Consider the following 17,389-nt stretch of genomic DNA (forward strand, 5'->3'; position numbering starts at 1 on the left):
GCGAACCTTCACAGGTAACTTCTCTAACCGGGTAGCGATATCCTTCCACTCTTCCGCAGCCCAAATTGGTTTTCCTCTGCGCTGCCAGCTGGCCTCCTTCCATCTCTTCAGCCATCCCCATAGAGCGTTGGCTGCCATCCAAGAATCGGTATACAAATAGAGCCTTGGCCACTTCTCTCTCTCTGCAATACCTAAGGCCAGTTGAATAGCTTTGATTTCAGCAAATTGACTGGATTCACCCTCTCCTTCAGTAGCCTCTGCAACCCGTCGAGTGGGACTCCATACAGCTGCTTTCCACCTCCGTTTCATCCCTATGACACGACAAGAACCATCAGTGAATAGGGCGTAACGTGTTTCTTCTTCTGGCAACTGATTGTATGGCGGAGCTTCCTCAACCCGGGTCACTGGCTCTGGCTCCTCATCTGCGACACTAAAGCTTTCACCTTCGGGCCAATTTGTAATTATTTCTAGAATCCCAGGGCGATTTAACTTCCCAATTCGAGCGCGCTGCGTATTGAGGGCAATCCACTTACTCCAAGTAGCACTGGTGGCATGGTGGGTAGAGGGAACCTTTCCTCTGAACATCCATCCCAGCACCGGTAGTCGGGGTGCGAGAAGGAGTTGTGCCTCTGTACCAATCACCTCCGAGGCAGCTTGGACTCCTTCATAGGCGGCCAAGATTTCCTTTTCTGTTGGAGTATAGTTATCTTCAGACCCCCTGTAGCTCCTACTCCAAAATCCCAATGGTCGGCCTCGGGTCTCGCCAGGTAGCTTTTGCCAAAGGCTCCAGGACAGACCATGGCTCCCGGCTGCAGAGTAGAGCACGTTCTTCACATCTGGTCCTGTCCTGACTGGACCAAGGGCTACAGCATGAGCGATCTCCTGCTTGATCTGGACGAAAGCTTGCTGCTGCTCAGGGCCCCAATGGAAGTCGTTCTTCTTGCGGGTAACCAAATAAAGGGGTCTCACAATCTGACTATACTCAGGGATGTGCATCCTCCAGAAACCTATAGCACCTAAGAAAGCTTGTGTCTCCTTCTTATCAGTTGGTGGGGACATAGCAGTGATTTTGTTAATAACATCCGCAGGAATCTGACGCCGTCCATCTTGCCACTTCACCCCCAAGAACTGAATTTCTCGGGCAGGTCCCTTGACTTTGCTCTTCTTAATGGCAAATCCGGCGTCCAGGAGAATATGAATTATCTTCTCTCCTTTTTCGAACACTTCTATTGCCGTGTTCCCCCAAACAATGATATCATCAATATATTGTAAATGTTCTGGAGCCTCACCCTCTTCTAGTGCAGCCTGGATCAGTCCATGACAGATGGTAGGACTGTGTTTCCACCCCTGGGGCAATCGGTTCCAGGTATACTGCACTCCCCTCCATGTAAAAGCAAACTGAGGCCTGCATTCTGCTGCCAGAGGGATGGAGAAAAACGCGTTAGCTATATCAATGGTCGCGTACCACTTTGCTGCCTTGGACTCCAGCTCGTACTGCAGTTCCAGTATGTCCGGTACAGCCGCACTCAGTGGTGGAGTCACTTCATTCAAGGCACGATAGTCTACAGTCAATCTCCATTCTCCGTCAGATTTTCGTACGGGCCAGATAGGGCTGTTAAAGGGTGAGTGGGTTTTACTGACCACCCCTTGGCTCTCCAGCTCTCGAATCATCTTGTGGATGGGGATCACGGCATCTCGATTCGTCCGGTACTGCCTGCGATGCACTGTTGAGGTGGCAATTGGCACTCGCTGCTCCTCTACCTTCAAGAGTCCTACTGCAGATGGGTTCTCTGATAGTCCAGACAAGGTATTCAATTGTTTAATACCCTCTATCTCCACTGCAGCTATTCCAAAAGCCCACCTGAATCCCTTAGGATCTTTGTAGTAGCCATTCCGGAGGAAGTCTATGCCCAAAATACACGGAGCCTCTGGACCAGTCACAATCGGATGTTCCTGCCACTCCTTCCCAGTCAAGCTCACCTCAGCTTCCAACAAAGTCAACTGTTGTGATCCCCCCGTCACTCCAGCAATGGAAACAGGTTCTGTCCCCATGTGTTCCGATGGCATTAAGGTACATTGTGATCCAGTGTCAACCAATGCTTCATAGTCTTGTGGCTCTGATGTGCCAGGCCATCTGATCCACACCTTCCAAAAAACCCGGTTCTCCCGTGCCTCTTCCTGGCTGGAGGCAGGGCCCCTCTAAGCCAGATTGTCCTTCTTTCCTTGGGCATATGCCTTGGAAGTTCCTTCAAGGGGATCGGACATGTCATCGTCATCGTCATACTTAACATCTCGGCTACGAGCGACCGGAGCTGCTATCTTTTTGGTTATACTTTCTCTTTTCTTCAAATCACGCACCCGTTGTGCCAAAACAGCGGTGGGTTTTCCATCCCATCTCCTCATGTCTTCTCCAGACTCACGCAGGAAAAACCATAACTCAGCCCGTGGGATGTACCTTCTCTCCCCATCAAAGGAGCGCCGGCGTTGGACACCAGGGCTTCTAATTTGTACGGCTGAGATTTGAATAAGGTCCTCCTTAATCTCTTCCCGGAGTTTCTTATGATTCTCCTCTATTTTGTCTTCTAGTTTCTGCAGTCGGGTTTCCACTGCTGCAATTCTGGCATGAGTTGGGCCATGCACAGCATCTGCGTACGCTCGAAGCTTCTTTGCCATATCGAGCACAGTCTCATATGTATCATCTCGCTTCATTATTGCTAGGGCAGAAGCGTATTCAGGTGGCCCAAGTCGCACAAGTTTCCTCCACATTATCGGAGTGCATGGTACCAGGTCCGGATTCCTAGTTGTTGTGTCATCTGAGAAAATGAGCTCTATGACCGCCATCTCTCTCAGGCGTTGGATCCCCTGTTCTATGGTCTTCCACCGTGTCTGCTGCATATAGAGATCATCCGTACACAGGTACCGTTCTGCTACGCTTCTTAGGACCCGTTCCCAGAGGCTGTGAGGGTTAGCCCCCCTCATCACACCTTGATCGATGGCAGGATCATGTGACAGGGATCCCAAATGCCTCACTTCAGTACCATCCAAAATCATAACCTCCCCTGCAGCATCCCAAAGGCGGACTAACCAACTAATAATAGATTCGTCAGGTTGTCGGCTGTAATCCTTTCTTAGGCCTCTGAGGTCCTTCAGAGAAAAGGAGTCAATATTGGCTCCAGATTCTGTGCCCCTTGATGTGGCCTCTGATTTTGGTGAGGGTCCTTCTTCTGCATCATCGTCATCATCCTCCACCTTCCGATCGGTCTTGCCTTTACACTTTCCACCTCTTGTATTAGCTGCAACAGCCATGGTTTGGGGCCTATTGTCTGATTCAGCTGCTAGCCTGGAGCCTGGGATGTTAGCTGCAGCCTGGGTCACTGGGATAGTAACTAACTTATCTCCCTGTTCCCTTTCTGCTATCTGCTGCTCCACAGTATCTAGCAGAGTACGGTAAACAAACTCCAAGGCCCAGCTCACTGCAGTAATCCTTTCTTCCTTAGTATTACCATGGCACTTCTCCCTCAAATACTTTGCCAGCTCGACTGGATTCTGAATTTGATCAGATGGAAAGTCCCAGTCTATAGGATCAGAAAATTCCTTTAAAGTCTGGCCCATATCCTCCCATTTCCCACTCCAGTCAAGATTTTTCCTGCTTTGTTTTACTCCTGAATCAGGAGTCTCTCTAACCCCTCTAGAAATCTCAGCTTTCATTTTATATACACTCCAGACAGTATAGACAAGGCTTAATAAATTAAATGCCAGAAAGATGGTTTCTTTCAAACTCAGGGGAAAGTCAGTATTTTCTAATAGAGATGTCAACAATTTGTAGGAGAAGAAGGAAGACAAAGGCTGAAAAGCCCCTTCCTCTTCTTCTCCCCAAACAAACTGAGTACACAGCCATGACAACAATCCATACATTCCTGAAATAAAGTCCAGCATTGTTATCCGACACATCATCACACATAAGGCCAGCACAATGATTATTCTGGTTAGTGCCCCCCGCTTACAAAAGCTACTTATTAGGGACAACATCAGAGCTATTTTGGGGTAAGGAAATAACCCTAGGGACCACAAAGGTATTAAAACTTCAAAAGCCCCTAGGGACCAGAAAAACCGGCAAGCTTCCACTCCAAATGACATTATGAATCACCAATATGCCCACAAAACAACCAAAACCAAAATATTATTGTTATAGGTTTTTTTTCCACTCTTTTTGGCCTCCGACTTTCCCGGCCAACGCACCAAAAAGTATACTGTCCTAGTTTAGGACAAATTAGGGGGAAATCTCAAAAAGGGAGCCCCCCCCAAAACAAAACAAACCTCCAACCACCCCTCCTCCAACACCAGGTTCGGGAAGGAATTCCTCGGAGGAGCAAAGTGGAAAACAAAACCTATTTATTTACAAATAACAAAAAGAACACTCCCCAACACAAGAAAAGAAAAGGGACCAGACTGTGTTGTGAGGGCGCCGAGCTTCTGTCGCAGGCTTCGGGTGTCCTGGAGCTCTCAGGCCAGATCCGGAGCCGGTCCAGTATCTTCAGGGGAGGGTAAGAAAGAGAGAACAAAAGAAAAGGGAAAAAAAGAAAAAAAACCAGCGCAAAAAAAAAAGCAGAAAGCAAGCAAGCAAGCAAGCAAGCGGCTAGCCAAGCCAAGCAGCAAAAGCCCAAAGCAAAAGTGCCTGGGCACACCCCACACCCCCCCCCCCTCTTCCCCATCCGGCCACAGCAAGACGGCCGGGGGGGGGGGGTGGAAGGCACAGCTGCCAGACACAACACACGATATGGGGATAAAGGCTGAAGGCTGTCACCCCACGACAACTTTTTACTAACAACTTAAATACCACTTTTCTTTCAACTACTTACACCCAAAAAAACCCCTTTTTCTCACACTGCTTGTCAATACAATCCACCTCCCTCCAAGGAGATATGGTAAGGCTTAAAATGCACAATCGACATTACCTATACTTTCATTCATCTACATTCACTCACTTTTATTTCTCATTCACTTTCACATATTCCTTCACACTCTCAAGACAGAAAGTGGATCCTTATTGCTAGAAAATCACAGGTCCTTGTGGCCCCCTCTTTCGCTCTGGGGTTGACCTCCAGGTCTCAGTGTCACCAGGCCCCCGAGAAGGGCCTGACTCTGCTGCCTCTGGCGTCCGTTCCCCTGTGAGGCTGTCTGCATGTCCTTCACACTCTTCAGCTACGGCCCCCTCACACACCCAGGGAACGCCAGCTTGGTTCGCAGGTCACTCACTCCTCTTCGGCCCAGAAGCCCCCACCTACCCGGGAGCTACAGCCTGGTGTGCAGGTCACTCACTCCTCTTTCCACTGCCTCCCCCTTCCCACCTGCCTGGGAAGTTGAGGCTGACTTTGTGTGGGTCTCACTCACACACACCACAAAACAACAATAAGGTACCTTTTACTTTCACATCACCTATTACAAGTTTAGGTGTTACTGGCCAGTCTCAGTGCTATTGGATATCCCTCAACCCAGCTGTGTTATCCAAGCCAAAATGCTCTGGGGCAATTATTCCCTCAGTCCTGCCATGTTGTCCAACCCCAGATGCTCTTGGGTATTTTTCCCTAAATTCAGCTGTGTTGTTCAACCCCAGATGCTCTTGGGCATTTTCTGTCCCTCAACCCAGCGGTGTGGTACAACTACAGATGCTCTTGGGCATTTAATTTGTTTTGCTGTGTTGTCCAACCCTGGATGTTCTTGGGCATTTTTTATCCCTCAATCTGGCTGTGTTGTTCAACCCTGGATCTTGTTGGGCAAAAATTTTTCCCTCAGTCTAGCTGTGTTGTCCAACCCCGGATGCTGTTGGGTAAAATTTTAATCCCTCAATCTAGTTGTGTTGTCCCACCCTGAGTGTTCTTGGGCATATCCTCACTCCGACAGAATTCTGCTCAACCCTGCTCTTGGATGCTCTTAGAATATAAATCCCTCAACCCAGCAGGTTTTAGGGGCCCCTCCTGTCCCGTTTCCTAGTGGATTGGGTGAGGAAACCTTGCTGCCTACCTCCGAGGGGTCCAACCCCTCCCTGAGACCCAGTCCCAGTCACCCCGGGGGGTTCTTTCACTCTCTTATCACTCGCTTTGTCTCTTTACTGGCCGTTTTTCTCGCGAAAAGAGGAAAACGCAGCATGGGAGACTCCTCACTCACTTGGCAGGTCTGGGACAACCAGCCTGCCTCTCATTCACACACATTCATCCCCTCCCTGTACCTGCCCCCCGCCCGAGAAATACTTACCAATCCTTTTTCCTTCCCGGGTTCTTCGTGCGCACTACTACACTTAGGGGACCAATTACCGCAGTTGTAGGGAGCCTTTTTTTTCCTTCTCTCTGTTATATTGCCTCCTTTTGTCCACAGATCGTAACCTGCGTCTGTCGGTCACTTCAGGGGAAACAAAGCGAGGCTGCCAAATAGGGCAGGGCGTGCCTTCCCCACTCTGACTCTCCTAAAGCACAGGCAGCGAGGTGTTAGCAACCATCCTCTGCTACCAAATTGTGAAGAACGCCAATCGGTTGTTTTCAAAATTTAAAAGTAAAAAATATGGTTATAAAAATAGTAACACAATTAGAGTAATAACAATTTGGACAAATTGAATTAGGACAATACGAGATAATAAAAACAAAGAATTATGGACGTCCGGGTACCTTTTTCTGGGCATCACGAGCCCAAAAAAGACCCCTGCTAACAAAGGACTAACCATTAAGAACAATAGCCCGTTGCATATTCATACACTTCATACATGATGCATAAATTCCATTCAAACACAGGATTCTGTCTGGTCAGTGTCAGCTTCTTCCTTCTAATCCTAACAGCGCCTCCAAGGTGGGAAGAAGTTCATTTCTTCTGATAAGAAGGCAATAAATTCCCTTTCTCTGAAAGATTTAGGTGTCCTGTGGCTGCTATCTCGCTGCAAGCCCTTTCTGTTAAACAAAGCATCTTACATAGCATAGTTTCTGTTTTAACAATTTTTATAACCTAAAACTATATTTAACATAGTACTTAAGAGAATTAATACAGCATTTCTTTCTAACACAACACATATAATATTCATTTTAATATTTGCAAAAAGCCAATCATAAAATACATGCATTTTTCACAGGGGGGTTTCAGGTAGCTCTGGGGTGAATTTTGGAGGGAAATGGGGGGGTCTGAGAGTCCTGGGGAGTTTTGGGGGTCTTGGGGAGGGTTTGGGGGTCCAGGGTGATTCTAGGCCAACCCTGGGGGACTCTGGGGGGTTTGGGGTTCCTGGAGAGGTCTCGGGGGAGAATTGGGGGTCCCGGGGGGTCCCAGGCCCACCCTGAACCAAGGTCTGGGGGTTTCAGGGGGAGGGGGCACCACAGGGGTTCCTCCCCCCCCCCCCCCACCCGTTTTTGGAGGGTCTCCCATGGTGCCCCCTCCCCAAAAAGCTCTGAGGGCCCCCTGAAGTGGCTGCTGTTCCACCGGCCGGTGCCCCCTGATCCAGGACAGCCCCACTGAGTCTGGCAGGTTCTGGGGGGATTTGTGGGGATTTTGGGGTTTTGCGAGGCTGTTTGAGAATTTCAGGGTGGCTTTTTTGGGCTTTGGGGGATTTTGTTAGGAATTTAAGGGGAATTATTGGGGGTTTTTGGGAGAATTATTGGGTTTAGAGATGCTTATGTGATTTTGGGGGGTTTTGTTGATTTGGGGGGTTTTGGATTTGGGGTGTTTTGTTGGGGTTGTGGGGGTTTTGGGGGGGAATTTATTGAAATTTTTGGGAGTTTTATAAAATTTTGGTGAGTTCCACTGGGATTTTTGGTGTATCTCTGGAGTTTTTGAGGGTTTTCTTATATTAGTCCAGTCCCTTCCAGTATGATCCAAAGATGGCCCCACTGTGCTCCCAGTCCCTGCCAGTAAGAGCCAGTTGTGCTCCACATGGTTCCAGTTGCTCTCTTTCACCCTCATTTGTTCCAGTCCCTCCCATTACACCCTCCCAGTATGTCCCAGTATAGCCCAGTTCCCTCCAGCATGTTCCCAGACACTCCCAGTTGCTCCCAGTTGGGTTTTTTGGGGGATGTTTGGAGAATGAAGCAGTCCAAGGCTGAGCGGAAAAGGCCCCTTGGGGGGACATCGGCGGGTGCTGGTGGCGGCTGCCGGCAGAGGCAGCCTGGAGGAGCAGAGCCCTGTGTGCCGCAGGAGCCCAAAGTGGGGAGCCCAGAGAGGGGGGAGCGCCGCCATGGGCGGGAGCCTCAAGAGCCTGGAGAGGGGCAGGGGGGACTCCTTGGAGCCGCTGCAGCCCCGAGCAGAGAATGAGGGGAGAAGGGAGCCCGGGAGCCCAAACAGCCCCGGCATCCCGAAATGGGGAGAGCGAAGAGGGGGGAGCTTTTGGGATCGCTGGGACTGCCAGCAGCCTTGGCAGGGCGGGCACCGAGGAGAAGGGGGACCCCCAATCTAAGTGTGACCCCCTGCAGCTGGGACGGGGGGAACCCTTGAACACCCAAAGGGAGGGACCAGGGACAGGGAACTCCTGGGAGGCTTTTCCAGGGCTGAATCTGGGTGTTTGGAAGGTTTTTGTGAAGTACAGATGGCCGGTGACTGGTAGAGATGGACTTGGGCAGAGGGACCTTCAAACTCAATATGCTCATCCCTTGTTTTCCCCAAACCAGGATTTCCCATTGCCAACCCCTGGGAGTCTGTGAGGAAGATGCCCTGGGACACTGAAGCAGGTGAGGAGGAAGTCAGTGCCCCTTTCCCCTCTGTGCTGCTCCGTAGCCCAGCCCAGTATGGCCCTGGCTGCAGCTCAGCCCTGCGGGGAATCTCCTTGCCCTTGCCTGTGGCACAGACGCAAATCCCATCCTGTCCTTGTCCTTCCTCCCCCAGAGCAGGAGCTGAGCATGGAGAGCAGGGGGAACAAATGCCCGCAGCAGAACCTGGTGGAAGAAGCCATTTTGAGCGGCTCCATGGCGCAGGAAGCCAACGGGGAGGAAAAGCGCCGGAGATACCGCACGAGGAGGGGCTGCAAATGCAGCTGGCAGGGATCTGAGGAGGAAAGAGACAGCCTGGGCTGGGAAGGTGGCCAGAGATCAAGCCAGAGCTCTGAGCTGGTGCTCCATGAACAGCTCCATGATGGGGAGAAGCCCCACACATGTGTGGAGTGTGGGAAGAGCTTCAGGTGGAACTATAAGCTCATTGAGCACCAGAGGACCCACACTGGGGAATGGCCGTTCGAGTGTGGGGAGTGTGGGATGAGCTTCAGCCGGAGCTCCCACTTGACCAGCCACCAGAGGACCCACACTGGGGAGAGGCCCTACGAGTGTAGGGAGTGTGGACAGAGCTTCAGGCAGAGCTCCAGCCTGATCAGCCACCAGAGAACCCACACTGGGGAACAGCCCCATGAGTGTGGGGAGTGTGGGAAGAGCTTCAGCGGGAGCTCTGACCTGATCAAGCACCAGAGGATCCACACTGGGGAACGACCCTACGAGTATGGGGAATGTGGGAAGAGCTTTAGGGACCATGACACCCTGATCAGGCACCAAAAGATCCACACTAGGGAGAGGCCTTACGAGTGTTCCGAGTGTGGGAATAGATTTCGGTTCAACTCCCATCTCCTCCTGCACAATCTGAGTCACACAGAGGAGAGGGCCCTCTTCTGCCCTGAGTGTGGGAAGGGATTTAAGTACAACTGCCAACTCATCACCCACCGGCGCATCCACACAGGGGAGAGACCCTACAAGTGTAGAGAATGTGCGAAGAGCTTCTCACAGAGCTCTCATTTGACCCGACACCAATACAGCCACCGATAAGGGAAGCCCTGCTAGTGCCCTGAGTGCAGGAAGAGCTTCGTGCTCTGCTCCAGCTCCATCCCCCACTGGAGGAGGCACTTGGGGCACAGCCCTGGTGACCCACTTTCCCTGTGATCCATGTTGGGAACACACCTGGCTTCTTATTCTTTTGGTTTGGCCTTAATTTTCTTGTCTTTTCCATCTCTTTGCAGTCCAAAAGTGAAGAGGGATCAATCTTTCACCTCAAAACCACTCAAATCATACTGAAAACAGGTCAATCTTAACACAAAAGGGCTCAATCCTACCTCAAATTGCTTGTTCCCACCTCAAAATCTCAATCCTATGCCAAACTGACTCCATTCCACAGGTACCAGGGTGAGATGGGGTTGGAAGGAGATGGGAGAAATGGGATCCCAATTTGGGAGCGATAGGATGGGATGGGAGCGTAGGAGCGATTGGACGGGGATTGTGTGGGGCAGGGTGTGTGGGATGTATTTGATAGCAAATAAAACTCTCAGACTTACTGCTTTCTCTCCCGTTCATGTTCAGTCCGTTGCAGTTCTGTTTGCAGAGCGCCCCCTCACAGTTGCCGCCCTTGGCCTGAGCCTGCCCCTTTTCCCTCAGGGTTCCCGCCCTTTCCCTGCCCCCTTTCCCCTCATGGTTCCACCCTTTCCCTGTCCCCTTTCTCCTCACGGTTCCGCCCTTTCCCTGCCCCTTTTCCCCTCATGGTTCCACCCTTTCCCTGTCCCCTTTCCCCTCACGGTTCGACCTTCGGGAACAGGGGAGGAGGAGGAGGAAGAGGCTGAGCGGCAGCAGAAGCAGCTGGAGAAGGGGAGAGGGAACCCTGGAGTCGCCGCAGCCCTGGGAGCATCACCCCCCATCCTGCAGGTGCCCGGGGAAGGGGGAGCTCGGCCCAAACCTGCTGGGGGGTGCCTGGGTTTGGGATTTTTTTCAGGGGAAGTTTGGAGCTGGCAGGGCTCCAAAGCCGAGCCACAGATGGCCCTCGGGGGGACATCCGGGTTCCCCAGGAGGTGTTTTTGGAGGGTCCCAGGGCCAGCAGTGGCTGCTCCCAGTATGAGCCCAGTCCCTCCCAGTCATTCCCTATGATGATGCAATTTGATCCCAGCACAGTCCCAGTTCTTCCCAATTTCATCTAGTGTGTTCCCAGTTCTCCCAGTTGTCCCTAGCATAGTCCTAGGCACTCCCAGTATGATCCCAGTCTCTCCCACCAGGTCCCTAGTCCTTCCCACTTGCCCCCAGCGTGTTTCCAGTTTCCCCAGCACATTCCCAGTCGCTCCTAGTCCGGTCCCAGTCACCACCCATATGGGCTCAGACACTCCCAGTATATCCCAGTTGCCCTGAACATTCTCATAGTCATTGCCAGGCACTCCCAGTTACCTTAGGGTGGTTCACTTGCCCCCTGTTTTATCCCAGTTGCTCCCAGTTCCTCTAATTATGTCCCCTGTTGGCTCCCAGCATGGGCCTGGTAACTCCCAGTAACCCCCAGTCAGGGTCCAATCACACCCACTCTGATCCCAGTATGATTGTAGCCACTCCCAGTATGATCCCAGTCACTTGCAGTCTAATTCCAGTTGCTCTCAGACACTCCCAGTACGATTTCAGTGCCCCCAGTGTTATCCCAGTTGCTCCCTGTCAATGCCAGCATGACCCCAGTAGCCTCCAGTATGATCCTAGTGTCTCCCTGTCTCTCCTAGTTTATCCCAGTTGCTTCCAGCTTGTTCTCAGTCACTCCCACTTCTTCCCAGTTGCTTTCAGCATCATTCCAGTTGCTCCCAGTCAATCCCTCCATCATTCCAGTCCCTCTCAGAGTCATCCCAGTTGGTCCTAGCATGGGCCCAGCTGTTCCCAGTGTGCTTCCATCACTCCCCTATGGTTACAGACACTCCCAGTATGGTCCCAATTGAACTCAGTTGTCCCTGGTATAGTCCCAGTCACTCCCCATATGATCCCAGTCCCTCCCAGCATGGTCTCACTCACTGCCAGTTACCTGCAGTGTGGTCCCAGTTCTCCTCAGCATGGTCCTGGTTGTTCCTGTGTGGTTCCAGTCATCTCAGTATGGTTACATATTGAGAGTTTTTGCAGATTGAGGAGTTTTTGTTAGACAATGCCCATATTCAGCCAAAGCACAATCCAGCCTGCTTGTACTAATGGACAATGGACACATGCACAAACAATGAATAATGGACATATTCAGAAATTGGGTTGGTATATCCTTGAAAGAGATACAAGAAGAAGAGTCATCAGGACTCAGCAAGTTTGTCAGCAAGCTTGGGAAAGTAAGAAAAAAGTAAGTAATGGGTGGGTGTCGTGGGTTGACTAAATGATGCTTTTATCCCCAATTGTCTCATTCTGTTTATGCTGAATAATAAGTTGTACACCTTTAAGACTTGTTCCAGAGAGTGAAGGGGGAGAGAAGAAGAGGCAGGTTTTTTTCAGACACTGCACTCACTTCTCCACATTCCTGCTCTGGACTGTGTTGTCTGTGGATGGACAGACAGCGGGACAGAGCTCTCTTTTGCTTTTAGTTAGTTTAGCTAGCTGAGGCAAAGGAGACAAAGAAGTTCCCTGGACTGTGGGTTTTTTCCCCTTTTCTTTGGAGCTGTTCAAACCTGCTCTGGACTGAACACCAGAAGAGCACCAGCAGCTACATCTGTGGCCACTGGGCCAGGCCTGGCCTGCGACATTTCCAGCACCAGAGGGACTGATCAGAGACTTAGTGAGCTGAGCTGCAACCCAGGGAGGGGACTTTCTCAGTTTCTCAGTCATCTCTTTTGGAGCGGCAAGGGGTTTTATTGTTTAATAAACAGGTTTTTCCACCTTTCTCCAAGGAGGTATTTTCTCCAGGACCGGTTGGGGGAAGGGGCTGATTTAATCTGCTTTGCTACTGGAGCCCCTTTGGGATTCTCTTCCAAATTTGCTCGGAACCAGGACAAATACATCTATTGGTGCCCAATGCATGGCTCAAGAAGGTGGAAAAAAGCTCTATTGATTGTATGTTGGTTGTGCTCACTCTCTAGTGAGTTAAAGCAGTCAGTAGCCATGTTGCTTGAATTCCTAATGTCTCTTGGGGTGGAGGCCTTCACGTGGTTCTGGTCTCTAGAGCTTTTTGAGGTTTCAATACCTTTCTGGTCACTAGGATTATTGTCCATAACCCATAATTTTTATGGTAGTGCGGCACGGATTGGAATAGCTGTTGTGCAGGCCTTGGTGATAATGATTTATAGGGCATTTACAAAGATACTGGAGTCTGTTTATGATATTTATGGTTTATGGTTTCTTCGTCCTACCCTGCATCCCAGTTCCAGTAGTATGTTTTGGGAATTTATTAGTAATTGCACCCAGTTTGTTAGAGGAGGAGCAGGGAATGAGGCTTTCCAGCCTTTCCTTTCCTTCTTCTCCTTTGAATCTGTTATGCCACTTTTTGAGAATGTTCAGTTTCCCCTGAATGTTAAAGAGACCATCTTTCTGGTATTTAATCTGGTATTTAATCAAGCTTCCTCTATATGGTCTGCAGCTTCTCTAGAATGAGGACTGAGATATCCAGAGGAGTTGGTGAGACCCTTGTCCCAGAAGCAGATGCAGGCGTGAAAAATCCTAAGTGGTGTGGAGAATGGGAAAATACAGGCTAAACCCTGAAGGAATATTCTGATCCTGTAGACTGGGATTTTCCACGGGAACAAATTCAGAACCCAGCTGAGGTGGGGAAATACCTAAAAACAAAGTGCCATGATCATTCTAAAGAGAAAAGGCTCATTGCAATAAGCTGGGCCCTGGCCTATGCTTATCCCATTCTGTTAGATACTGTCGGGTAGCAGACAGAGGCAGGGGGGCAGGGAGATAAATCAGCTATCCCAGTCAGGCTACAGCCAACAGCCCAGGTTCAAAGCCAGCAGCTAAACCAGATAGTGAGCCTAAGCCAGCAGCTAAACCAGACAATAAGCCTCAACCAATGGCTGTTGCTACCAGCACTAGAAGTGGGAAATGCATGGACAAGACTGATCGACCAGTGGATGATGATGATGATGATGATGCAGCAGGAGAAGGACCCTCAATGCCTCCTGACATAAAATCAGGAGTCAAACCAGCAGGCGCAAGATCAGAAGCCAATATTGAGTCCTTTTCTCTGAAGGACCTTTGTGGCCTACAGAAGGATTACACCTAATGACCTGATGAATCCATAATTAGTTGGCTGGTCCGTCTCTGGGATGCTGCAGGTGAGGCTACAATTCTGGATGGCACTGAAGCAAGGTATTTGGGATCCCTGTCACAGGATCCTGTCATCGACCAAGGAATGATGACGGGGACTACTCCACACAGTCTCTGGGCACGGGTCTTGGAAAATGTAGCACAAAGATACCTGTGCAGATGATCTCTATATGCAACAAACCCAGTGGAAGACCATAAAGCAAGGGATCCAACACCTGAGAGAAATGGCAGTGGCAAAGATTATCTTCTCAGATGATGTAACAACTAGGAACCCAGACTTGGTACCATGCACGTCTGTGATGTGGCGGAAACTTGTACGACTTGTGCCACATGAATATGCTTCTGCCTTAGCCATAATGAAGTGGGATGAGAGGGATGAGACTGTGCTGGATATGGCAATGAAGCTCTGAGCATATGTAGATGCTGTGCATGGCCCAACACATGCCAGAATTGCAGCAGTAGAAACATGTCTGCAGAAATTAGAGGACAAGATAGAGGAGAATCATAAGAAGTTCAGAGAGGAGATTAAAGAAGACCTTCTCCAAATCTCAGCAGTACAGATCAGAGGTTCTGGTAGCCAACACAGATGTTACCCCGATGGCAAGAGAAGGTACACCCCACGAGCTGAGCTGTGGTTCTACCTGCGTCATTGTGGAGAAAACATGAAGAAATGGGATGGAAAATCTACTGCTGCTCTGGCACAACGGGTGCATGAACTGAAGGAAGCCACCAGAAGGAAAGCAGCTCCAGTTGCCCATAGCCGAACTGCCAGGTATGATGATGATGATGACATGTCCGATCCCCTTGAAGGAACATCCAAGACATATGCCCAGGGAAAGAAAGATAAGAAGGCTTAGAGGGGCCCCGCCTCTAGCCAGGTAGAGGCCAGGGAAAACCGTGTTTTCTGGTCTGAGTGGATTAGTTGGCCTGGCACATCGGAACCACAAGAGTACAAAGCTTTGGTCGATACTGCTGTGCAATGCACATTAATCCCATCGAGACATGTGGAGACAGAGTCTGTTTCTATTGCTGGTGTGACAGGGGGATCCCAGGATTTCACTTTGGTGGAAGCTGATGTGAGCCTGACTGGGAATGAGTGGAAGAAGCATCCTATTGTGACTGGCCCAGAGGCCCCATGTATTTTGGGCATAGACTTCCTCCGAAGTGGGTATTTCAAAGACCCAAAACGACTCAAGTGGGCATTTGGGATAGCAGCTGTAGTGACAGAGGGCATGCAGCAACTGAACACCTTGCCTGGACTGTCTGAGAATCCATCTGCAGTAGGAGTCCTGACGGGAGAAGAGCAATAGGTGCCAATTGCCACTTCCATAGTGCATCGACGACAGTACAAGAACCACTCGAGATGCTGTGATGCCCATCCATAAGATGATCCAAGAGCTGGAGAGCCAAGGAGTGGTCAGCAAAACTCACTCACCCTTCAACAGCCCCGCTTGGCCTGTGCACAGGTCTGACAGAGAATGGAGGTTGACTGTGGACTATTGTGGCTTGAATGAAGTGACTCCACCGCTGAGCGCTGCTGTGCTGGACATGCTGGAACTCCAGTACGAGCTGGAGTCCAAGGCAGCAAAGTGGTACTCCACTGCTGACATTGCTAATGCGTTTGTCTCCGTTCCTCTGGCAGCAGAATGCAGGCCTCAGTTTGCTTTCACCTGGAGGGGCGTGCAGTGCACCTGAAACCAACTGCCCCAGGGGTGGAAGCACAGCCCCACCATCTGCCATGGACTGATCCAGGCTGCACTGGAAAAGGGTGAGGCTCCAGAACACCTGCAGTACATGGATGACATCATTGTGTGGGGGAACACAGCAATGGAAGTATTTGAGAAAGGAGAGAGGATCATCAGGATTCTGCTAGAAGCCGGCTTTGCCATCAAGAAGAGAAAAGTCAAGGGATCTGCTCAAGAAATCCAGTTCCTGGGAGTGAAGTGCCAAGACAGACGGCATCAGATTCCCACTGAGGTCATCAACAAGACCACAGCTATGTCCCCACCAACTAGCAATAAGGAAACGGAAGCTTTCCTGGGTGCCATAGGTTTTTGGAGGATGCACATTCCCGAATACAGTCAGATCATGAGCCCTCTCTACCTGGTTACCTGCAAGAAGAATGAGTTCCACTGGGGCCCTGAACAACAACAAGCCTTTGCCCAGATCAAGCAGATCGCTCATGCAGTAGCCCTTGGCCCGGCCAGGACAGGACCAGAGGTAAAGAATATGCTCTACTCTGCAGCAGGGAACCATGGCTTGTCCTGGAGCCTTTGGCAGAAGATGCCTGGGGAGACTCGAGGCTGACCACTGGGATTTTGGAGTTGAAGCTACAGAGGGTCCAAAGCCAACTACACTTCCACAGAGAAGGAAATCTTGGCTGCCTATGAAGGAGTCCAGGCTGCCTCAGAGGTGACTGGCACGGAAGCACAACTCCTCCTGGCACCCCGACTACCGGTGCTGGGGTGCATGTTCAAAGGCAAGGTTCCTTCCACCCACCACGCCATTGATGCTACATGGAGTAAATGGATTGCTCTGATCACACAGCGTGCCCGTATAGGTGAACTGAATCACCCTGGGATTTTGGAGATAATTACAAACTGGCCAGAAGGTGAGAACTTTGGTCGGAATGATGAAGAGGAACAAGAACCAGTGACACGTGCGTAAAAGGCTCCTCCCTATAACCAACTGCCCCCAGAAGAAACACGCTACGCTCTTTTCACTGACGGTTCCTGTCACATCGTAGGGATGAACCAGAAGTGGAAAGCAGCCGTATGGAGCCCCACACGACAGGTTGGACAAGCTACTGAAGGAGAAGGTGGATCAAGTCAACTTGCAGAACTCAAAGCTGTTCAGCTGGCCCTGGACATTGCTGAGAGACAGAAATGGCCAAAGCTCTATCTTTATACTGATTCATGGATGGTAGCCAATGCTCTTTGGGGCTGGCTGGAAAGGTGGAAAAAGGCTAACTGGCAGCTTGGGGGAAAACCGATCTGGGCTGCTGATGAGTGGAAAGACATTGCCTCTCAGTTAGAGAAGCTACCTGTGAAAGTCCACCATGTGGATGCTCATGTCCCCAAGAGTTGGCTAATGAGGAACACTGAAACAACGAGCAGGTAGATCAGGCAGCAAAAATGGAGGTGTCAAAGATAAGACTTAGACTGGCAACATAAGGGGGAGTTGTTCTTAGGTTGATGGGCCAATGATGCCTCAGCCATCAGGGCAGAGATGCCACCTAAAAGTGAGCATGAGACCGAGGGGTGGATTTAACCATGGACAGTATTTCTCAGGTCATCCATGACTGTGAGATGTGTGTGGCCATCAAACAGGGCAAGTGAGTAAAGCCCCTGTGGTATGGTGGGCGGTGGTCCAAGTACAAGTATGGGGAAACCTGGCAGATTGACTACATC

The 17,389-nt window shown here is 50.5% G+C and overlaps 1 protein-coding gene across 1 annotated transcript in view; it reads left to right on the forward strand.

Moving 5' to 3' along the window:
• Nucleotides 1-17,389, forward strand: part of LOC141731339 (uncharacterized) — a 796,170-nt gene that overhangs the window by 446,855 nt on the left and 331,926 nt on the right. Inside the window, exon 12 of the mRNA XM_074555958.1 lies at nt 9,043-9,562. Coding sequence (XP_074412059.1) covers nt 9,043-9,562 — 520 coding nt within the window. The remainder of the gene's footprint in view (nt 1-9,042; nt 9,563-17,389) is intronic.

The sequence above is a fragment of the Zonotrichia albicollis genome, chromosome 20 (genome assembly GCF_047830755.1).
Source record: "Zonotrichia albicollis isolate bZonAlb1 chromosome 20, bZonAlb1.hap1, whole genome shotgun sequence".
NCBI classification, from domain to species: Eukaryota; Metazoa; Chordata; class Aves; order Passeriformes; family Passerellidae; genus Zonotrichia; species Zonotrichia albicollis.